The sequence below is a fragment of the Larimichthys crocea genome, chromosome IX (assembly GCF_000972845.2).
Source record: "Larimichthys crocea isolate SSNF chromosome IX, L_crocea_2.0, whole genome shotgun sequence".
NCBI classification, from domain to species: domain Eukaryota; kingdom Metazoa; phylum Chordata; class Actinopteri; family Sciaenidae; genus Larimichthys; species Larimichthys crocea.
In genome coordinates, this window is record NC_040019.1 from 7,285,101 (window position 1) to 7,308,830 (window position 23,730).

The 23,730-nt window shown below is 40.9% G+C and overlaps 2 protein-coding genes and 1 long non-coding RNA gene across 3 annotated transcripts; 1 reads left to right on the plus strand and 2 right to left on the minus strand.

The window, feature by feature from the left end:
* Positions 1-34: 34 nt before the first annotated feature.
* On the minus strand, positions 35-14,226 carry rab11fip1b (RAB11 family interacting protein 1 (class I) b). The gene is made up of 7 exons (XM_027282136.1): positions 13,794-14,226; positions 6,267-6,694; positions 5,921-6,174; positions 4,350-5,293; positions 1,897-2,679; positions 1,025-1,139; positions 35-884 (listed from the first exon to the last, which is right to left on the minus strand). Exons 1-7 carry the CDS (start codon positions 14,144-14,146, stop codon positions 687-689), a joined length of 3,075 nt encoding a protein of 1,024 aa, XP_027137937.1. The 5' UTR covers positions 14,147-14,226; the 3' UTR covers positions 35-686.
* On the plus strand, positions 14,142-19,069 carry LOC113746438 (uncharacterized). Its single transcript, XR_003462867.1, has 5 exons — positions 14,142-14,724; positions 16,711-16,859; positions 17,746-17,836; positions 18,712-18,823; positions 18,953-19,069. It is a non-coding gene; the product is annotated as an uncharacterized LOC113746438 (long non-coding RNA).
* gpat4 (glycerol-3-phosphate acyltransferase 4) lies at positions 15,355-22,410 on the minus strand. Its single transcript, XM_019278800.2, has 13 exons — positions 22,200-22,410; positions 20,426-20,726; positions 19,159-19,228; positions 18,770-19,067; positions 18,579-18,653; positions 18,268-18,357; positions 17,984-18,077; positions 17,698-17,813; positions 17,090-17,145; positions 16,905-16,990; positions 16,697-16,825; positions 16,482-16,561; positions 15,355-15,842 (listed from the first exon to the last, which is right to left on the minus strand). The coding sequence occupies exons 2-13, from the start codon at positions 20,591-20,593 to the stop codon at positions 15,665-15,667; spliced, it is 1,440 nt and encodes a 479-aa protein (XP_019134345.2). The 5' UTR covers positions 20,594-20,726; positions 22,200-22,410; the 3' UTR covers positions 15,355-15,664.
* Between the last annotated feature and the right edge of the window lie 1,320 nt (positions 22,411-23,730).

Sequence of the window (23,730 nt, forward strand, 5' to 3'; positions counted from 1 at the left end):
AGACATTAGAAACAGTTAAAAAAAAAAAGAATTAGGAAATGACAAGATGTGCTTTACCAGAAAAAGAAGAAATTTATTTTCATTTTTATTTTATTTTTTACAGCGATCCCAGCATAGTGCAGTAATTCAGTGTACGTAATGTTAAACTAGGTAAAGTGCCGTTTTTAGATTAGAACAATCATGTAAACGTCGACATTTAGTACAAAGGTTTCTATCTACATGACTAGTGCATAGTTTTGACAGTAATATATATATATCCAGAGGACAGGAAGCAATCGCTCTATAGAAAAACACGTTCATTTTATTTGCCATAAAATACAGTAATTAAGTTTGAAATATTGGCAACATTCAACATTTATCAGAGAAATTTCAGGAAAGAATTTTATGATTAACATGAAAATAGTCATAACAAATGCACAAATTTGGTTGTTCTGATGTAACATACAGTAGCAAAGCGTCAAAAATATCACTAAATATTTAGAAAATGTCAAATATCATTTTACTTATTAACATCTTTGATTTCAAGTTGATATAATCCCCCAAGTGAAAGGCTGAAAGTGCAACAGACTCTGCAAGATTTTAAAAAATATATATTTCTAACTTCATCATTATTTATTTGCTAGTATTCTGAATCTAAACTTTACACTGTTCAAACCTTGTAAACATAAGCTTTAACACTACATAGCTTATTTCAGAGAGTTCAGGGACATGAGAATACTTGGTTTCTCTTCCATGACACGCACGAGCAGGTTGTCAATATACTGCTCCAGCTGTGATATCTTTTTGTCTCTGTCGGTCATCTGATTTTCCTGTTTAAGCACAAGAGAGATGAGCTCCTCCCGAGTCAGCTGGGAGTACGGCCCCTTCAGCTCAGTGTTATTCACCTGCGAGAGTACATAAAATATGGAGATTAGTATGTTAAACACAAATGACATATGTCACAAAGCAAATATGTACATATAAACACAGAAGCTAGACAGATAGAAAATCCTTGAGCCACCAAAAAAGGAAAGAAAAGAGATACCTTTCGATCCTCCTGAACTTCACCAAGGATCTCTGTGGATTTGTTATCGGTTTCCCCTCGAACGACTGAGGCAGACTGCTGTCCCAAAGGATTAAGGGGTTTCACAGGTTGAAGCCTTGAATGACAAAGAAAGAAGAAATGTATTATTTGTCTGTACGCTGTTCTGAGATATAGTGTGAGGTAACTTTTTAATGCTGCATTTGGGGATTGCAAAGTGTCGAGCTTAGATTGTTATGGGGACACTGACTTCAGAGCAGCTGTATGTTTGTGTTTGGGAAAGCAGACACCGCGGTAACAGAGGTCAGAGAACAGGGCTGTGTCACTCCCTTGACACAACAGATAGGTACATAACAGGAGCCTCAACAGAGTCAGATAACAATGTCGGACTACGAAGGCAAGTACTGCATGTTTGTGGACTAATGACCAACTGCCTAATCCCTTATACTGTAGATGCATTGAGTATGACATTTATAGACATAGATCAGTTGTGGCAATGTCCTGAGGGTGTATAGATGAGCCAGAGAGGACAGCATCTTCAGAACTGAGGCAAGCGCATTAATAATTTCTCCATTCCCCATTCAATAAACCTTTCAGAATAAGACATCTTGGACTCCGGTGCACTCTCTCTCTCCAATAACTGAACTGACCATTGAAAACTCTCCACAACAGTTCGCAGGCACTACTCAAAGAGAATATAGTAGTTTGTATTAATGCTGTATTCACCCACGGTAAACTTACCACACGATTATTAAAAACAAGCAAAAGTGAATGAGTATAAATGATGAAAGATCAATGAGGATGAGTCGTTGAAGAAATGTGCAGCATGATATCGGGAGCTCGAGGAGGTACCAGATCATATTCATCTGTCTCACCTGCGTGAAGTTACAGGAGGCCCATCCTTCTTCCCACCTGCCTTCTCCACTGAACTCTGTGCCGTCGCAGCCCGGGTCTTCTGGGCATGCTCCAGGTCACATGGTTGGGTTATACTGTTATCAGGTACGGTCCCACTGGAGGCTTTATTTGCAGGAAGTGGGGGTGCAGGGGCCATCTTTGAGGATTTGATTTTTGATTGAGAGGTGGCATCTTTATCAGCATCTTGTGGCATCTGCACTGAGCCTGTATTTGTTTTTGAATCATCTTTGGCTGTAAGCTCATTTTCGTCTTCATCATCTTCAAATGGATTCAAGCCATAAACAACCGGCTCCTGTTTTGTCTTTGAGCCACGTTCATTGGACATCTTACCACCAGAAGACAAGGCCGTTTTAGGTTTAGATGATGGTCCTTCTTCCACAGAACGAGGTTTAGACGGTGCGGGACGTTTACTGTTCTTGGCTACATTTGTTGTTCCCTTGGTTGTGCTACTTTCTGTTAAACTCTTGGTGTTCTTTGCATCTGTGGGAGACCTACTGAGTGGAGCAATCATTTGCACTGAGCGCTGTGGGTGAACACTGACAGTTTTGACATCTTTGTCTTTGCTCTGCTTGTTAATTTGTGCCAGATGTCTTGTATTTCCGTCCTGCTCCCTCTGACTCTGTCTCTCAGCTTGAGTTTTTCCTGGTGGCTGAGGAGCCAGTCGCTTCTCCCGTTGAGCGCTAATAAGATCCTTTTCATCAGCTGAAGCCTTGCCTTCCAGCAATGGGACAGCAGACTGACTCCTGCAAATGAGACACAGAAGTACATGACATTTAAGCCAAGTCAAGCATTTAATTAAAAGGAAGACTCCAAAGGGAATACATAGTACAATAATGGTGCAAGAAAATATATTCAGATATAAGAAGAGCTTCCCCAGCCATGAATAATCTAAAAAAGAAGGTCATTTAAGGTAATAAGGGAGAAAAGCTTTTAATATTCCAAACAAATCTCATCCTCAAACCTCTGTGAAATTACCATCCACCTTCAATGTCACTCAGAGTAATTACCCATTGTTTCAAGTCATTTTTACTCCCCGTTTATACGACACCTGATGTAATGACGTAAGACTGTGCAATGAGCCTTCGATCTCAGACGAGCACGGCGCTATGCAATTTTCATGATGGTGTCACCTTAAGGTGGCGTGTTGTGTCTGTGTGTCATGACTGACTGGAAAACAAGCTAGAACTACACTCAGATAACGCTTACTGCACATGTAAATGACTGACTTCATATCATTTTCATCAGACATTCAAATTTAGCTTTGTTTGTCATTCTGTTCCTGATGACTAATAACTTAAGGCAGGTTAACTAAAGGTCCTGCTAGTTGATACACTGTGCACAGTTGATTCATGAGAGTTTGAAATAGGAATGTGGTTGGTATCAGCTACTTTCAACAGAAAATATTAAATTCTCTGTGGATTTCATTGTTGGTCCAGACTCAAATATCTCAAAAACTATTTGATGAATTGCCATGGGATTCAAGGCACCAAGAGAATGAATCCTACACACTCCTATAACTTCACCATGAGTTTGACATTTGTGGTTTTGAGTTAAACTATTAGAAGATGCTGTGATATTTTAATGTCTACATCAGGGATCTTCAGGTCAAAAAATAAAGTTTGTTCAATACTTTTGACCCAAAACCTGAAGATCTAGTGATACTCCCATTGTGTTTAGTCTCACTTACTGCAGCTAATTTCGATGCTGATGTTAGGATTTATTTAAAAGCACCGCTGTATTTATTGGCCTTGTCAAGTCAGTGTGGCTGTAGACTGTCTTTTTTTGTTTTTTGTTCATGGTTTCCGAGAACATTTTTTGAAATTTGACTCATCAGATAGCACACCTTTACATTTTCACTTCAATTCATCTAAGATGAGCTTGGGCCAAAAGAAGCCCACAGCATTTCTAGATGTTATTGATATCTGGCTTTCTCTTTTCATTTCTATATGCAAGGACAAATGGTTTTCTAAAGTGTTCCTGAGCCTATATAGTACACAATTGTGTTTTTACTGCTGTTTAACCTGAGTGATCTAAGATCACAGGCATTTAATGTTGGTTTTCAGCCTTGTCCCTTACGTGCAGAGATTTCTCTGGATTCTCTGGATTGGTCTTCCTTGAGCATTTGACAACTTTCCTAATCTTTTGCTGCCCCTATTTCAACTTTATTTAACATTTTTTGAATCGGGAGTGTACATAAAAAAAAACTGGGAACAACCTAAGGGACCTGCGGATGAGGGCAGATAACTAAAATGGTTTGGGGATTGAATCATGGTGTATTGGTAAAGACGTGTGAGGCTTTCATCCAGGAGTACAACACATGTATGTTACTTCTATTTATATAATTTGGCAATTAAACAAACTGTATCTATCACAGTGTTTGTGATTTGTGTAGTGTAAGATGACATGAACAAACCTTTGTTGGACAGTTGACACGTTTGCTGCAGGTGAGTCTGGAATCTCATCAAAAGGATTACTTGAAAAGTTTTCATCAAATGGATTAGTAGATGTGACCTCTGCCTGGCTCTCCACTGTAGATTTGGTTTGTGTTTGATTTTCTCTCTTCTTCTGTTCTTCTGCATCTCTTTTTACTTCCTCCAGCTTCCTGGCCTCCTCTTCTTTCCTAATCCTCTCCTCTTCCTCCCTTTTCATTTTCTCCTCTTCCTCAATAATCCTCTTTTCTTCTTCTTCTTGTCTCCTTTTCTCTTCCTCCATCCTAATCCTTTCCTGCTCTTCCTTTCTGATTCTCTCCTCTTCCTCAAGTCGTCTCCTCTCCTGTTCCTCTTGTCTCATTTTTTCTTCAACCAGTCTCTCATATTCCTCCTTCTCCTTCCTAGCCCTCTCTTCCTCCTCCTCCTTTCTCCTCTCCTCCTCTTTCCTAATCATTTCCTCCCTTTGCCTTTCTTCCTCAATTCTCCTCCTTTCTTGTTCTTCTAGTTTCATCTTTTCCTCAGCTAATCTTTTAAGTTCTTCTTCTTCTTCTCTCTTAACCCTCTCCTCTTCCTCTTTTCTCCTCTGTTCTTCCTCCACCCTTATCCTTGCCTCTTCCTCCTTTCTAATTTTCTCTTCTGCCTCAAGCCTTTTTCTTTCTTCCTCCTCCAGTTTCCTCTTTTCCTCCAACATTGTCTCATATTCTTCCTTTTCCCTCCTAGCCTTCTCCTCCTCTTGCTTAATCCTTTCCTCTTCCTCCCTTTGCCTCCTTTCTTGTTCCTCTAGCCTCCTCATTTCCTCATGTTCTTCTTGTCTTCTCACCATCTCCTCTTCCTCTTGCCTCCTTCTCTCTTCCTCCCTCCTAATCCTTTCCTCTTCCTCCTTTCTAGTGTTCTCCTCTTCAATCCTTCTTTCTTCCTCCAGTCTCCTCTTTTCCTCTTCTAATTTACGCTCTTCCTCTTGTCTCCTAGCCCTCTCCTCTTCCTCTTGTCTCCTCCTCTGTTCCTGAGCCCTCTCCTCCTCCATCCTAATCCTTTCCTCTTCCTCTCTTTGCCTTTTTTCTTCTTCCTCAATTCTCCTCCTTTCTTGTTCTTGTAGTCTCCTCTTTTCCTCTGCTAATCTTTCACGCTCCTCTTCTTCTCTCTTTGCCCTCTCCTCTTCCTCTTGTCTCCTCCTCTCTTCCTCCTCCCTCCGAATCCTCTCCTCTTCCTCCTTTCTAATTTCCTCTTCTTCAATCCTTATTCTTTCTTCTTCCTCGAGCCTCCTCTTTTCCTCTGCTAATTTACTCTCTTCTTCTTGTCTCCTCCTCTCTTCTTGAGCCCTTTCCTCTTCCTCCCTTTGCCTTCTTTGTTCTTCCTCTAGTCTTCTCTTCTCCTGAGCCAATCTCGCAGCCTCTTCTTCTTCTCGTCTCCTAACCATCTCCTCTTCTTTTCTCCTGTTCTCCTCGTCCATCCTAATCCTCTCTTCTTCCTCTCTAAGTTCACTCACATCCTCTTTTAGGCTTTCCACTTCAGCCGTTTCCTCCTCTTCCTCTGTCCAGGGTGAATACTGCCTCACTGCCCTTAGTGAATCAACAGATGGAGGAGAGCTTTCAGGAACATCTTCCATGGATCCGTGACCTGAACTGGCCAAACTGAAGTTTGAGCCGATGCGAGAGGTCCGGCTCTGTGGTTCTTCACAGTATATATGACTTCCATTGATGCACAGGTTACTCTGCTCTGCAGCACCATGTTTTTGATGAACAGAGGAGGAATCTTTGCTGTCTGAGCTGCCAGAACGCTTGTGCATCATGAATTTGAACTTCTTTTTACCTGGAGAGAGACATGAAGAAGATTATTTAATGACACAGAATGAGAGAAAATAAATAAAATAACTGAGTACATTTTTAAAAATTGTAGCCAACCTTCAGAAGAATCCACATTTAGACCAGATGACTGGCTGCCGCTCAGTGTGGAGTTCTTCGCAGGCAAAACAGACATGGACTGAGACATGTTCCTTTGCAGATTAGACTTGGTAGAAAACAAAGACTTTATCTTCTTCTTCTTCTTTTTCTCTTCCTTGCCTGCAGCTACCTCAACATCATCATTTCCCTCCTCCTCGCTGTCTGTCAGAACCTGAGTGAGAGGTTGCACTATGGTAGACGCAGTATCTGATTCCTTTTTCTTGCCACGAACTTTGTCCTTGAACTTGCCCAGGCGGGATCTGGATTTGCCGGCACCAGAAAGGTCAAACATGCTGGCGGTCATGTTGTTTCTCATGAACTGGATGTCAACGAACACCTCTCCTCTGTCTTTATCTGCCTTGCCAGTCTTGTCCAGCAATTTAAACCATCTGTAAAAGAAAGGCGTCTTATTAGAATTTATATATTTTGAAGGTCTGTGCACAGATACATAATGTAACACTTTCTATATAAAATTATGGGGGCATCCTGGTACCGCAACAGGTAGAGTGTGTGCCCCATGCACAAAAGCTCAGTCTTTGCTGCAGAGGCCCAGGATTTAAATCTGATCTGTGAAGTCATTCCCGCTCTCACTCACCCCATTCACCTGTCGTTCTTCAGCTGCCACTTTCCAATAAGCCCCAGAAAATATCTTAAAAAGTATAAAGTATTACTAAGTATACAAGATTCTTGTTTTGGGGCGGTCGGTAGCGTAGTGGGTTAAGCGGCCGCCCCGTGTGTGGAGGCTATAGTCCTTGCTCCAGCTGGCCCTGGTTTTTTTCCCTGAGATTCTTGTTTCAGCGTTGAATCTCTGACTTTAAAAACATTGTTAGACCTGCAATAACTGATTTTTTGGCCTCTTGAGGTCAGCAGAAACAAGTTGTAACCAAAAAAGATGTTCTTTTCAGTTAAGTTTTACAAATCTAGCAGTTATGGAGCAACAGCATCATTTATTTGGAGTCTTTTACCATGTTGTGAATGTAAGTCCAATATTGTTTCTGATCTCTACCAACTTGTGAAGGAAATATCTGACTCTCTACCTGCTGAATTGTGTCTTAAATCTTTAAAAACAAAACACCATCTTTTATCATCATGATGCGTTTACACTGAAAGTAAGGAAGAATAATATTGAGTCAATGATAAGCCTGTGTTCATTCCGTCTTCTGTGTATTTACACTCACTTCACTTCCTTGTAAGATATAACGTCCCACACACACTATCTACAACAACAAGGTGTCACCCACAGAGTGTTCTATAAATGAAACATTGTTCCACTATTATCTATGATTCAAAATAATGTCATCTTCTGAACAGTTTAAAGGTATCATAGGCACAGTGAGAGTGAGATTCATATACAGTATGTTGATGTTTAGTCCTCTTTAGTTTCTTTGTGGAAACTATGATCCATCCTAACAGAGAGTGACTCAGCTGAAACTTGAATGTTTTTGGAAAGTCTGTGAGGATAAAAGCAACCAGCAAACTGACCATGAGGGAAAGTTTTTTAAAAATATTAATACTGTTCTGCTTGAGGCTGCCTCTAAATGAGGAATTTATGAATGCTTGTACTGTGTATAATTTCGTCTCAGTATTTGTCAGGCTACATGAAGATTTCCTCACATAATTAAATTCTAAGAAAAGTTCTACATCAGACTCAGATGTATAGCATAGTTTTATACATAACAGGCTCTCTAATAGCTTGTGACCCACTATGCCTTGGAGACATGTCATGCTAGACACTACTTGACTCAATCCCAGACATCTAACCCTGCAGACAGACAGTCAACAGGCCAGTCGGCTCCCTGAAGGTGAGAGTTTTTAATGTAGTGACAAGATTAGTCTCTGCTCCTTACAATCAAGCTGCTATTAACCTCATTAACATCCTTTCATCATACTGTAGTGCCAGAGGGAAAGAATCAATGACAGATTTCCTAGCAGGGTCACATGTTAACACCAAGATGACAATCACAGAAACCAACATAAACACTGGTAACAACCTCAAACTAGAAACTTCAAAAACAAAAGCCTAAACAGACTCAGTAAGACTTGTCCGTTGAGACGAATTTTAATTTCTACCTGTGTCACAGTCCTTTACTAACAGAACAGTCTCAGAACAAGCAGAAGAATTTAACAGAACAACGAGAAAAAAAGAGCAGTCAGCATAAAAAGTGCCTATCAGGCAGAAATCTGAGGTCAGCTCACCACTGAACAAACAACTCCAACTGAAATCTGAATTCCTGGGGAAATGAGGAAATGAGGAAGGGGCCATGTGTGCATGAGTGTGTGTTTGTGGGGGGTTGTGTGGAGAGAACACATTTCTGTGTTGTGGCTGCATCGGAAATTGTTCTTACAAGAAAGTTAACTTAAACATTAACATATTTGGCTCAGAAATAAGGAAAATGTGGAAGCGTTTTACATTTTACAGATGCTACTAATGTGTAGACCCAACTGAATACAGTGCCTTCCTCTCTGTGGTACTTAATCAGATATGTTGTTGAGACTCACCCTCCTCCTCCTCCCTCAGGAATGCTTCAGATGCGTGGCACAAACAAATTAAGATGATAAAGGTCTTTTCCTGGAATTTGTAAAATGGATGAGGCTGCTGTCACAGCTCCCCTGCTTCCTACTGCTGCTGATGAATAATGGGATGTGGTTTGCAAATTTCAGGCCTTGACATTGATAATATTTCACTGTGCAACTACTTCACGACTTGTCTGATGAATGCCCTTCAACAAAAACACTGCTAGACAGATCGTATATTTATTTGTCATGTAAATGAAAGGAGACCTTAATACAAACATCTCCAACTCTATGGCAACTTGACAAACCCTCTAACCCTTTGAAATGTCACAGACCTGAGAGGAACTGCAGTCTGGTGTTAACTCTGAGTTCATGACTGTATGACTTTCACATAAAAGAAGTCTATTAATAATATAATAAAGTATAATATTAAATTAACAAAACAAAAAAAAGAAGTTATATCACTCCACAGGTGTGTTACTTAACATCGAAAACTTAACATTAAAAGAATATAAATATTTCTTATGATACAACAGTATACAGACACACACAGATAACACAGTATAGTATATAAGTATGTTGTATAAGTAGTATAGTATGATACAGTATCAGTGTTTAAGTATAATATAAAACAGTATGGTATTAGTGTAATTACAGTGAAGTACTGTATGCTTGACTGTGCTATATTGTAGTATAGGATAGTATTTATAGTATAGTACATAGTACAAGTATTGTATATACTATAGTGTTATGGAATTTTCTATCCTTAGGTTACACAAGGTCACGTGTGTCTATCCTTAGGTTACACAAGGTCACGTGTGGGCCTTGAGGTCCTCTGTAGTATTAGTTGTTTGGCTTTAGGGCCAGTCTATCTCAATACTGTGGTGGCCAGGGTCGAAGAGACCTATTGCTGCCTTCCTAGTCATAATAGATAGCTGGTTGTTGACGTTCCAATCTGCGTAAACAGACATCTGTGTCCCCAGACTAAAATATGCTGACAATAACACCTCCATGAATAAAAACATTCTCTTTGACTAATTCTGGGCGTGTAGTATTTGTGGTGTTTTCTTTGGGTTTAAAGTCTATCCACCAGCAGGAGTTGGGCAGAATGTGAGACTGACTCAGGCACTTCTGATGAACTATGAGAGTGTCTCTAATTCTCCTTGGCCAAGCGTCAATAAATAATACAGCATAAGACATCAGAGGCTCCTGAACACTTTCTTCCCTCCTGACCTCACTATTGACCTTTGACTTCAGCAATTTCTCCGCAACATATAGTATAGCACATTATGTATAGAATGAGTATAGCACAGTATACTGGTGTGTTATTAAAGTGTTGTATCTTGTACATACAGTAAGCACACCAAACTATACTAATGCTGGACTATACTATAGCATACACTACAACACTGTATAGTACACTATGCTGAATTGTACAGTATAATCATAACTCAAACTTTTGAACAGCTTCCAGCCCTCTGATGGTGACACAATGTCACTAACAACTATGTCACACATGAATGAGTAAAAAAAGAGCAGAAGTAAGCTAGTTCAGTTTAAACAGAAGGGAAGTTGCAAAACTGTTTGGGCGTTAGCTGGTTGAGATTGGTAAGCAGTGTGCAGGAGGAGGAATTAAAAATGCCTTTCACTTTAACGCCTGGATGAGGAGGAGGATGTCTTTAAAACCAGTAATCTCACACCCCTGTGAAGAGTAGAGAGTGTTCTGCTCTGCTGCACAGACAAAACACCAAGAGGATAATGCATGACTCAACATTTTTGTAAATTTATTCTACTTTCTGCACACACACATCCTTCCTTATGAAGCCTGAACTACTGATAAGACAATGTCCTGTGTAGTTGAAGCATTTCTTATCACAGAACGCAGCTGTGTGAGCGGGAAAATAGCTGAGTGAGTAAAACAACTCAACTGTGATAATGTCCAAGGACCAAAACTTTCCAAGGCTTAGTGTATCATTTGTTATAGAAGCCAAAATGAAAGCCTACCTTGTAATGGGTGCCTCCAACCTGTGCATGAACCTTTTGATATTTTTAAAGTACATGTTACATCAAGGAAAGACACAAAACTCTTGGGGGACCTTGAGGGCCAAATGGTTACAGCACATGGCCACACAGTTACCAACCCATTTCCTGTCTGCCTCTGTTCCTATTCAATAAAAGGTCAAAATGCCCCACCAAAATAAAACACTGCAGGTTTCTGAATATCCTTACTCTGCTCTCTCAACTAGGGTTGTATTTTTCTGTATTCAGGGGTTCACATTGTGGGCGGTCTTGAGCCTGACCAGCAGATTTTGCAGGTCCACTGATGTGTAGTTTTTAGTGTTACAGTAGGAAAGAGATATTCTGACACGCCACAGTAAAATAACAAAAACTTTAGTAAGGGCTGACCTTGTCCATTTATCTGCTGGTACTGTTCGTGCTGGTTTCGTGTCCCACTATTATATTTTACTCATGGGCTTTTCTCGTTTTAAAAAGTAAATATGGAACTTTCTCAATGGTCTTTACTTTGAAATTAAAAGCAAATAATGACCTGTGACCAACACTGTACACTCATGAAGTGACCAAATACTCAGCACATTAAAAGTCTGATACTACTATAGTGATCCAGTTACCTCATTTCTACCTGTGCTGTCTAAACGTTACAAACAGTAGTGCCTTCACATGTTCAAAATAGAGCAAAACTTGGTTGAATAATTGCGTCGCTAAATCCAGTAAACACCTCTCCCCTTCAACAGTAGAGCCGTTGTGCTGGCAGCTCATGGAACATGTTTGTCTTTTGGAGAGGGGGGTCAGCACAGGCACTGTGGTCTTGCTCAGGAAAAACTGACCTTGCTAGACTGTCACTGTTGCCATCACTGTTTGTTTTTCGTTGATAAAAAAAAAGTCAGGAATGTGAGGCTAAAGGTGGATTTAAACCTCAGAGGCAAGGTGCATTCAGTCAAGACTACAGAAAATAGGCTGAACATTTACTCAGCACTAGAAACAAGCATGTTAGCTGATGAGAAAATTATTTTTCATGTTAAGAAATCCTTTTAAAATCACATCTGCATGTATCGACATGGAGATTTTCTGCAGCAGTTCTCAGGGTGTTGTGTTTCTAAATTCCAAAAAAAGAGCAAAACCTGTTAAACCATGTATCATTAATCATGGAGCTCACTGCCAGGTGAAGTTCAGTTCGGCATACTGAGAAAGTTGGACACTCCCAGCGAGAGTGGTATGAAAGTCATTTGTGACCAAATCACAGCTCATTCGATGCTCTCACATCTCATTTTAATATGAATTCTTCACTGTGACAGTCACAAAAAAAACAGACTTTTAACCAGGTTGACAGCTTCTTCTGTGTCAGGAAAGGTTTCGAATATGAATGGACGGCAAACATATATTGTTTTATGATGAAGAAAAAGGGGCAGTAATGAACCGCAACACCAAATCCAGACTTGGTATGGACTGCATTGACCCAAGACATCAGATAGAGCAGACAGACCCAAACAACTACACACACAACTCTTTCAATAGGTGGGAGAAGGAAGTGTGTGTGTGTGTGTGTGTGTGTGTGTGTGTGTATTCATTCAGACAAACAAGCAAAGGTATGCAGTTGTTTTTGTATAATACCGGTCACACGGCAGGGGACTGAAAATACTCAGGAACAGCTTAGCACAACAAAACATTCTGCTTTCTCACTGAACAGCAGACATGGCTGATGGGTGTTGCATTAAATATAATCGTCATTACCGACACCATAGCAAAGCCTGTGAAACATGATCACTGCCTTTGTGTTAGCACAAACTCAGCAGAGATGGACAGCAAAGGCAGTCGTCACCTCAGTTAATTACTTCACCTAATTTGCTCAGTGTGTGTGCAGCTTAACAAGATTTTAGAGCTTGTCGTTTTATCTTAGAGAGTGGTATAGTGGCATAGGGAGAGGAAAGCTTGTGTCCTCTTTGTGGAATCAGTCACTGAAAGAGTGAATCCTGTGACTTCGCGTCTTTCGCCTCGGGAAGTAATGCTGATTGGCATCCTTGAAGGCCGCTGCCAGGGGAACAAATCCCTTAAGCTGCACTGGAGCGTGTGGGCAACATTCACAAGGTCTGTGTAGTGATGCGTGGCTGTGTGTGTGTGTGTGTGTGTGTGTGTGTGTGTGTGTGTGTGTGTCCACCCTCAAATACCTCACCTTAGTGGGGGAAAAAAAAAGTGCAAGCATCACACAGGGAAACCCTACAGACTTCCAAAGAGTTTTTTCAAATGCCCGATTTAAGGAAAGCATATACATAATGCAACATCAGTGCATGTTTTACACAGATGGCGCATAATTTATTACAATTAAAAAGTGTGTAATTATTAAGGATTCAAAAAGGATTATGTCCTGCAAGACAAGCAAGCTGCAGTATAAACCAGCAAACAGTTGTTCCCCTGTGGTGTAGATGGAAATCAAAGTTCTTTATAATGCCTCCCATGATTTCCTCATTTACATGCAACTAAAAGTGAAGTGTACCATCTGCCCAAGAATTAGTATGAGCAGAAATGCTCGTACTCAGTGATCATGAACAAACAACTATTTCTTTTTTATTTATTTCTTTTATTAACTTATCTTCTGAGTCTGAATCATTCGATTGCTCAAAGAAACTTCAGTAGATCTGAATCACTGAACCACTCCACAAAGAGCCAAGTGATGTCTCCTTTAAGTTAATATTTGTTTGGTGAATGTTTAAAGACTAGTCGATTCATTGATTAGTTAATTGACCCAGGACTGTTTTGACAAATCATTTAAAGCAGACACTGCCTATATTAATTACATATCTTTTGGGGTTTGGACTTGGTTTAAGACATTTCTGGACTTTAACAGTGGGGACTTTGATGACTTGCTCACACATTTAATCGATTAATCGAGAAAACTATTTGTAAATGTATGTTTTACTCAAGAAACGACCCTCTAAAGTCCCTGCTGTGCGCACTTACTCGCTCTTGTTGCGGGTTTTGTCCTCACTGAGCTGCAGCAGGTTGATGACAGCCTGTCCCAGCAGTTTGTCTGGACCCACCAGGGCCCGGTGCAGGACGTGGACATGGAGAGTGGACCGGTCCGTGCTACCTCCACCTCCACCTGCGCCCTGCGGCAGGTCGAAAGTGGCCTCCTCTTTCCACACCGGTGCCACGCTCTTCTCCGCCACGGAGGTCTGATACTTCTCCTTGGCCACTTGCATGACCGCGTACGCATCGTTGGTGCCGCTTTTCCCCTTTATCCTGAGGCCTCTGGCTTGGAGCACCGTTACCTGGACGCTTGTGGGACACCACAATTGATCCGACAGAGACATGCTGACACCACTTGTTGCTGGATTAACACCGCGCGTAAAACAAATCCAAACTAAAAAAACGTGGAGGTGTCTACCATGAGTTCACCGTGAGACTGTGCTGGTCTGGAGAGAGGAAAAGTTTTTTGCCCGTGAGCTCCGATGAGCTTGAGGAAACAGCTGATTGAGGCGTGGTTACACCGACAGGGGGCCTCGGTTAAGACAAGACACTCCCCCCGGATTACATGACCTGTCTACCAAACTTGACACTCTCATCTTGTCGAGCCCATTCACGCCACAGCAATCACTCACTGGAGCCAATAGGCCACACCTGATCCTCGTTCAAACCTGCCAATGTACATCAGTGTCAAATCATCTGCATACACACGAGGACTGATTAAGAAGATTTCACTGTGTCCTGTTATAAACTCTGGTCACAGGCCTCTCCCACCTTAACTATGTTTCTGATCTAGGTGTGATAGTTGTCTTGGAGAGAGGACAGGAAACCTGACAGGCCTGTGAGAGCTGATAGGGCTCATGTGGTTGGAGTTTCAGGTGCAGCTCCACTTTGAATCTCAATCAGGCTGCAGTGTCAAGATCAGGTAGATTGGATTCTCTATCTGAAATGTGTTTTTTGTGTGTTTGTTTTAGCCTCCTCCTGGACTCAATACCTCATCAGACTCTATCAGACTGCATTCTTAGCAATACAAGTTGGGATAAATCCTCAATGAACCTCACTGGAATAAGGTTCTTATGGAAAATGTATGTATTTTAGACAGTTATGTACCTGTCCAAATCAGTCTGTTTGTTTATAGTTGAGTAAAATCTTCTCATGCCACAATGTGCAGGATGGTTTATGATTGAACACTGACTCCTGCTGTTTAAGAAAGGGAATTCAAATAAATGAACATCATTTCTGCTCCTTTGCATCACGCTAAGTCTCAAATGCTCTTAATGAAGGACAACATCTTGAGAAAACCAAAACATACAGTATCACACGCAGCCTGAAAACATTTGATCTCACTTTCTCCTCTTTGTGGTGCCAAACGTAGATTAAAGGCGAAAAAGCCAATTAGCACAATGACGCACAAAAGTGTTGGCATTGCATGGTCAGTGTTGTTTGACTGTGATTAACCACTGTAGTACTAGGCACTTTCTTAATGGCTGTGGACCTGAAAGAAATAATTTAAACTTTTACAAAAGTCATTGTTATCAGAAGATAATGTTTTAATCAGACACACTACAAACAATTGCATATGGTATTGAAAAGGAGGCAGAAAAAATAAAGGTCACAACAGGACTTTGATCATAAAAAGACAAGCTGACCTCTTAGCAGCTTTCTGTACTTTAAGTGCAACTGTTCTGCTAACTTCAAATCATACAAATAATGTAAATATAGATTTTACACTGTAAAAACATAAAAATACTTTCATTCTGATTCTGGTTAAAACGACACAGGTATAGGAATAATCAATATAAACTTCTACTTCTGATAATTCACAGTCACCATTATGTAAGAAGAGTCAATCATTCGCTGTGTCCTCATTGTCCTTCTGTTAAATCTTGTTGGCTTTTTTCCTCCTCTGGATTTTCATCCTCTAAATGCTTGCTGTCACTCCGGTCCTCCTGGTCCTGCTCACCTACAAGAACCTTACTGTAAAGTTTCTGCTGCTCTTCTTTGAAAGCATCTTTCACTTTGGCTCGTTTCAGCCCTCCATCCCTGATGGAGAAGAAGCATCACAGACAGACACAGTGTCATTAGTTACTTTTTTCACCAACAACTGAAGGGAATAACAAAGACTGGCCACATAAATTACCTTCGGGATGCAGCTCTGCACAGTTTTCTGTCAAAGCTAAAATACCAATGACAATGTCTCTTGTGAATCAGCACCTGTCTTTCTAACACAGTTTTAACCGGTTTTACTGATGTATATCACGACTCTAGGTGTGTTTCCATCCAATTGTTTTAATCCACATTTTCATTTTATGATCGTAAGAACGTGAGAAGAAAAAAAAAATGCAAAAATGTTTTTACAGATTTTTAAGCTAAGGTGCAAAAACAAAACAATGAAAATGGCAGCAGACAAAAACATCAGATTTGTGTGAAAAGATGAGGAGACTGTGATCTTCCTCAAATGAATACATGTAAATTTCCATCCTACATTTCTTCCCACTGTTTGAGGTTTGGCTGCCACTTTCGTGGCTCGTTACTTCATCTTGGAAAATTAGTGCCACCTACTTATTTGCTCAGCAGTATCACATGCATAAATAGCCTTTTTTCTGGCCTTATTTCTGAAAATTCTCTTAAAATGTTCTCTGCATTTGGATGAAACCTAATGACTAACGGCTAATGACTCACCAGATGAGATCGACTAATCCTCCTTGTGCAGCTATGGCTGCTTTCACTCTGTTGGCAAACTGCACTGCATCCTCCCCTTCCTATACAAGGGCAATAAAAAACAACAGGCTAAGAAAAGGTGGGGGGAAAAAAAACCCAGATGATCTGAAAGTTCAATCGCTGATTTTGATATTATACAAAATATTTCTCTGTAAGGTTGTGCCAAAGAGCTTCACCTCTCTGTTCATAGGTGGCAGGTACCAAACACTGCAGACGATGGCCCAGCTGCTCATCATCCTCAGCAGATAATTCACAATGCCAAACTTACTGCTGTTCCAGAAAGCATCCCCAAACCGAGGATCGTACTGCAAGACGGAGATGAGGTCATATCAAGCATAGGTAAGAACAAAGTGAGCAGAGAGGAGGAAAAGGAGCAGCTCCTACTTTTATAGCAACTGGATAGACGGTGCAGCCGATTTCAAAGCTGCCCTTTTTGAACATCATCACCGATGTGTTGTTGATGCAAGTGCCTGTAGAAGACACAGTGAGGAGCTCTTATCAACACCAAACAACAAACTTTACAAGCTCCAAATGTGTGTTTTAAAAGAATTACATCATCATATACACACCCTCAGGGAAGATCAGGATGGGCTGTTTGGTTTTGTCAGCAACATGATCGCCAAGTCTGAAACGACAAAGCAGAAGTGATCAAAATCTTTCCATTAGTCTTACGTTGAGAGTTTAAGCCCATTGACTTTAAATCCACTCCGAACTGTTGCTATTATAGACATACACATGGTCTGCATCAAGTTCACCGAAGTGCTTTTAAATGACATGAAATGTGTGCCTTTAAACGCCAGGCTGCCAGGGTTGGTATCGTTGTGTAAACTGCTACTACACCATCATCCAGTTTCAGGTTAGACAACGATACTCATTGTTAAACTCATTGTTTGATGGCAGCCATACATAATCATGCATTATAAACGCACTGAGGTTACTTGTAACACATTTTTATTATGTCTGTGCAAGACTATTGCACCTTATGTTTAAGTCGTTATGTGCCAAATGTGCAAAGGCCACAATCAAATGTTTTAACTTCACCACCTGTCCACAGTAAGTCTTATACAGACATAAACAGGCATGAACAGAATGTGTCATAAATGTTAACAAGTTGCTCAGCAGCAGTACTGACAGTAATGTAACTGGAATAACAATGAGAAGATGCACTGCTACTTACCTCTTGGCCACTAGGTGTCTGTCTTTGACTTCTGATCTATTAAACCAGATGTGAGGAGAAGATTTGACCATGGCTCGCTGGATCATTCCCATCAACCCTCCATGCACCTGGGCAACCTGAGAGACGAGTTGAACTCAAGGTCAGCTCAAAAACATTTAAAGCTGAGCTTTTTTTTTGTTTTGTTTTTTTTTTTGGGGGGGGGGGGGGTTATTAACCTTTTTATTTTTATGAGGACTGAACATGCACTCTCACTCCCACAAACACATAGCGACACAAACTTTTATACCATCGAGTAGCAGCCGTCATTGGCCAAGATGATGACATCAATGGGTGTTGTGTGATTGGCCACACAGATACCGCCATTCTTTGGTTTGTTTTCGCTGAAATTAAACACAGGCACACAACTCGATGACAAACAAACATCCAGTCTAACATACTTACCATTACATTATCTGAAATAGAGACATTTACAAATAGCTGTTAAGAGCTGTGATAATTAGAATGTATTCAGTGAGTTAAAGTGTCTGTGAGGGAAGTTGATAATGTTGCTGAATATTAAACATGTTGTACCTGTTATGATAGGTGATGATTGCTGTGAGAGCTCTGACAAAGATGCGGTAACACATTAGATGAACCTTCTGACTCAGGAGGAACCTTAGCCTGAAGACATGCAGCATAATGTTACAGCAATTACTGCAGATGATGCACATGTCAAGGTCAATCACACAAACAAAGTACAGAACAACCATTTCTTTGTTTTTAAAGAGCAGAACCATCAGAAAATGTTATTTGAATGTGTACATCCAGTCACTGTTGTAGCTTTCTACTCTTGTTATTGGGACCTTACTTTACATGCGTGCTTCCTCTGAGGGGAAACTTACTCTGTATTTGGTAAAAGGCCCACTAAAGTGGTCAGAACTAGCAGCAGACTGATAGCAGTGACTGCCAGAGTAACTCTGCAGAGAAAAGAACATACATTTGACAAGACTGAATCAATTCTTCACCCATTCATAGATTTTGTACTATGAGATGAATCTTTCTGCTTTTACCGCATACTGTGTGCTGTTCTGACCTGAGAGGCAACAGGACGCCGTAGCGGATGAGCACGCCGAGGCCCCACAGCACAGTGAGTCTCACACTTATATGACGGAAGTTGTAGTTGCTTCGAGTCAGCAGGTTCCAGCTCTCCAGTTCCTGGGCTGTAAAACACTTTGTCACCTCGTCATCCATGATGCTCTCCACACCTCTCCGGCAGAAGTAGAGGATGTCAGACATCTCAAACTCCGGCTCTGACGGCAGACAGCTGGCTAAACCGCGGAGCTCCTGGATCTCCTGCTGCAAAGACGACGGTGGTTCTTTGGCTATGATTCCTACAGTGAGAACGAAAAGAAGACATTTGATTTAATGGTAAAAATAAAATAGACACAGTGAGCCTCCGTGATGAAAATCTTTATTTGTTACCACTGCTATATGGCTTATAGAGGTGCTCCTTCTTTTCCTTTGCTCCCATCTCCATTCGTGAGGTTGCCCACTAATAAAACAAAATAACCATTAAGACAACTATGATGAAGTATGGTTGTTTGTTCACAGCAACGTAAGAGTAAGAGTAGGAACTAAAGACTTAAATTGATTTGTTGCTGATCAGCAGCTATAAAGGTGAATAAGCAGCAGTGTAACCCTCCAAAGTTCATTCATTGTTAGAGATTCAAAGAGAATATGGGCAGTACTGATGATCAGAGTGATGAACTTAGGCAACACAGTCCCTGAAGACCAGTCCGGTTTCAGTTTCAAGTTCTCTACCCTTTGTCTGACTTACTCGAGCATAAATAGGTCACACTTTTGATGGATCAGGCCTCTGTGCCACCTCAGCCTGGAGAGGGGACATTTAAAGAACCACTGCCTGGTGTGTACTCCAAATAAAACACAAATGTGTATTCCAGGGAGCGGCTGTAGCCCATGGAAGACAAACTATTCACAAACAATCATATGTAAACACACTATGCCATCAAGTACTCTTGGACCTGCTGCATAAAGCTAAAATGATTGACACTACCAAGTGTCATGCTGCATGCTGTCTTGTGACAGGCAGAATTCGACCACACATGAAGGCAGTGGAAGCATGCTCCATATAGTCCACTGGGTAAGCATGGACCTGAGCTCTCTGGGTTGGGGCTAACATTTAGCTGGTTTGCTCTATGCCTGGACAAAGCAAAGAGAGATTTGGCTGGAGGACCATCCACATATATGCGTACACACAGGAACCTGGATACTGCAGGTTTACGATGGATCAGGAGAGTCTGCAGCTCCTTCTACCCTCCAGGAAAAATCCAGCAGCATGGCAGTCAGAGCCCCAAGAACCAACTCAAAGGGTGGTACAACAGTTGTCAACTGTCCCACAACTTCTAGAAAATTGGGAAAGCATTTCTGCAAACTTGTCAAACAACAGGTATGCCCCTGTTTGTTCAGCTTTAATTGTTATCATGAGTGTAGAAGGGGAGGTCGAGAGTTGTAGTACACTTCTATTTGTTCCAGCTGTGTAAACTCCCTGCAGTATCTACATCACCTCAGATGTTAGTCCCATGGCTAAAAGCTCACTCCTCCCAGGGGTCTGCCCTAAAATCTGACTCCCCTCGAGGAAAGGGTGCTCTGTGCTTCTAACAGTCCCTCTGAGCTTGGAGAACCCAGTGGTCCCATCAAAACAGCAATACAAAACAGACACCAAACTCACCTCAAAGATCTTGAGAAGTGTCCTCATGTAGAGTCTCCTGATACCAAAAGAGACTCCGAGTACAGCTGGCACGATTATGAAGACAAATAGAGCAGACAACCACACGGTGACGCCGATGCTAAGACACCTGCACAGCAGGTTGTCAGCAGGAAATATAAACCAAGTCATGTCTCTCAACGGCAGAAGAGAGAGCGAACGACACTGCACACCACAGCGAACACACCGTCTTCTGGTCTGGTTGAAGTCTTTGTGTTTGAAGCTGATGCTGAAATTTGCTTCAGGTGCAACTCATCGTCTGCGTCTGACGGAGACAACACAAAGTATCAAGAACAGTAAATATCTCACACAGTTTCAAGTGACTTTTTCTATATTGTGATTGGCCCTTTTTAGCAACATCATACTTGTAGTGTAGTGTTAGTCAAATTAAAACAATATCATTAAAAAAATTACTAACACAAAAATTTAATGTTAATTTTTTAAGAATGTATCGAGAGCACTGTGTCACTCTCAACCTATCCAGAGCACAGAGGTCTGTGTGTGCACAGTCGTGATGAGATATCTCGACTCTGGCGACTCTGGTTTCGAGTGGAAGCGTCCAGTTTCCACTCAGAGGACAGAGACTGTCTCCTGTGAGATCTGGGAGAAGCTTAAAATAAAATACACTTTTTGTTCTATTGTCCATTGTATCACAACATTAGATATATAGGCTTTTTTATAAAAGAAATGTGGGCAAAAGGTCCTGATTTTAAAGCTGTAAAGTTTCTGTTTACAGATGAAGTGTATCACTTTGCTCAATTTGTGTTAAATGCTTACCAACAATGTAAGAAGGTGCTTTATGTTTCATGCGTTTAAAGGGACAGTCTGTGCCTTGTTTGTTTGTCATGTCTCCTGGCTGTAATGTCTAAAGAGCTGGGTTGTGTTTATATTTCTATATAGTGCTTTACAAAGCAACAGACCCAAAAGAAAGCCACAAAGGTTAAAAACAATAAAAGTAAAAAATGTAAAACACGACAGATTCAACACCATTGAGGGTCTAGACAAATAGAAGAGAAAGGGAGAAAGCTGACATTTAAAATGAAGGTCTGGTTAAGAGTAAAAGGATAAAAAGATGATAAAACAAATAAAAAGACAAAAGAAATAAAGAAAAAAGATATATATTTTAAAAGTATTATTTTGTAAACAAAGTATATTATTGTATTATTATTATTAACTTAGTGTTTTGTTGGGGAACGTCTGTTACTTAGGGACTTTACTGAAAGAAAAATGACTTTCTTTATGAATTTATTGACTTATTTGAACATTTTGAATGAGTGTGTTGCTCACAAGTGTATCAGCTGTTGCTTTATTGTTGCAAAAACTGCAGTAACTGTACTTCATGGTGTCATAAAAAACATCAGATTTTAATTGTTTTGCTGCGTTATCACTAAAAGTTGAAAATGTTAATGTTTGCTACAGTTAGTCAGTGCAGAGGCACCGAGCACATAATTAAGAATTAAAGCTAATTAATGGGTCATTATGTAGCTTTAGTTTCTAATTAAGGAACAATGCTTTGTCATTTAACGTCACAGCTAATTAAAACGGCAAATAATTGTAACTTTAATGGGGTCACATTCAAGTTAGACGTCTATCGTCTTCAAATTAACCTGTACCGATGTAAAGTTGTTGATTGTCGGGAAGTTTTTGCGGCTATAAACGCTTCGTAACATGCTAGCTTCAATGGGAGCAGCTGGGTTAATAAGGGGTTAGCTGTAGCCGGTAACGGCTCGGCTCTTACCGGATTTAACGCGACTCCTGTGCCGGGGGAGAGTCGGGATGGCAGGCGGGCAGACAGCTCTCCATCTGCGGATGTCTTTACACCGTGCTGCCGGCTCTACAGGCTGTTAGCAACATGCTAACATGCTACAGGTGCGGTTGTATGGAGTCGTCATGGCAACAGGTCGGTGGCCAATGAGGGCTGCTGTCACTGCACTGTGGGCTGGACACGCACAGTAATCTGATTACAGTGAGGTGGCGTGAGGTAAATCTGTGGTCTGATGCTCACACTGAAAAAAATGACGCAAGGAAATTTAATTTGATCAAGCTTTTCACTGCTAAAAGTGTGCCATTAATGTGTGTATTCATTTAATAGCTTTGCAATTCATTTGTACACTATTAAACTTTACTGTGAGTTAGGTTTAATTTGTTATGATCTATTGTTGTAAAAAATTGAATCAAAAATGTTGTGGAGAAATTGCTTCTTCTTCTTCTTCTTCTTCTTCTTCTTCTTCTTCTTCTTCTTTCATATGTCCTTAGACCTTCGTTTCAGCAAGCCAGTCCAGTGTGTCAATTAAGCCACGATCTCCATTTGGTGGCCGGTATATGGGGCAGTTGATTGTTACATGCTCCACAGTCGGTAGTGGGTCCCCACATTGGCAATGGGCACTGTCTGTAAGACCCCGCTTCTGCATTGCTGCATGTCCCACACCTGTCCCCAGGAAGGAAGAAAGTGTTCAGGAGCCTCTGATGTCTTATGCTGTATTATTTATTGACGCTTGGCCAAGGAGAATTAGAGACACTCTCATAGTTCATCAGAAGTGCCTGAGTCGGTCTCACATTCTGCATACATAGACAGTATGTAGAGAAACTCAATATAAAACTAGAAAATTTCTAAAGAAATTTGGAGTGTGCCTGACTCTGGCCCTGTCGCCCCCATACATTAGTATGTCCTTACTTCCTTTTGTCGTTTTTTAACTTCCTTCCTTCCTTCCATTCTAATAGATACATTATTTTTTTATGATCTATGTGTTGTAAAAGGAGAAATGGCTTTCTCTTCTTCTTCTTCTTCTTTCATATGTCCTTAGACCTTTAGCTCCGTTGCAGCAAGCCAGTCCAGTGTGCACTCTAGTCAATTAAGCCACGATCTCCATTTGGTGGCCGGTATATGGGGCAGTTGATTGTTACATGCTCCACAGTCGGTAGTGGGTCCCCACATTGGCAATGGGCACTGTCTGTAAGACCCCGCTTCTGCATTGCTGCACCGAACTCCACACCTGTCCCAGGAAGGAAGAAAGTGTTCAGGAGCCTCTGATGTCTTATGCTGTGTTATTTTTGCGCTTGGCCAAGGAGATTAGAGACACTCTCATAGTTCATCAGAAGTGCCTGAGTCGGTCTCACATTCTGCCCAACTCCTGCTGTGGATATAAACTTTAAACCCCAAGAAAACACCACAAATACTACACGCCCAGAATTAGTCAAAGAGAATGTTTTTATTCATGGAGGTGTTATTGTCAGCATATTTTAGTCTGGGGACACAGATGTCTGTTTAC

Bases quoted from the DNA above. Each gene is read 5' to 3' on its own strand.
- gpat4 (XM_019278800.2), bottom strand. From the start codon at position 20,593: ATGACTTGGTTTATATTTCCTGCTGACAACCTGCTGTGCAGGTGTCTT. The intron at 19,229-20,425 runs GTGAGTTTGGTG...TTGTTTTATTAG, and splicing joins CACTTCTCAAGATCTTTGAG to TGGGCAACCTCACGAATGGA. The intron at 19,068-19,158 runs GTAACAAATAAA...TTCTCACTGTAG, and splicing joins CTATAAGCCATATAGCAGTG to GAATCATAGCCAAAGAACCA.
- rab11fip1b (XM_027282136.1), bottom strand. From the start codon at position 14,146: ATGTCTCTGTCGGATCAATTGTGGTGTCCCACAAGCGTCCAGGTAACG. The intron at 6,695-13,793 runs GTAAGTGCGCAC...TTTCTTTTACAG, and splicing joins AAAACCCGCAACAAGAGCGA to ATGGTTTAAATTGCTGGACA. The intron at 1,140-1,896 runs GTGAGACAGATG...TTGTCATTCAAG, and splicing joins CCTCCTGTAACTTCACGCAG to GCTTCAACCTGTGAAACCCC.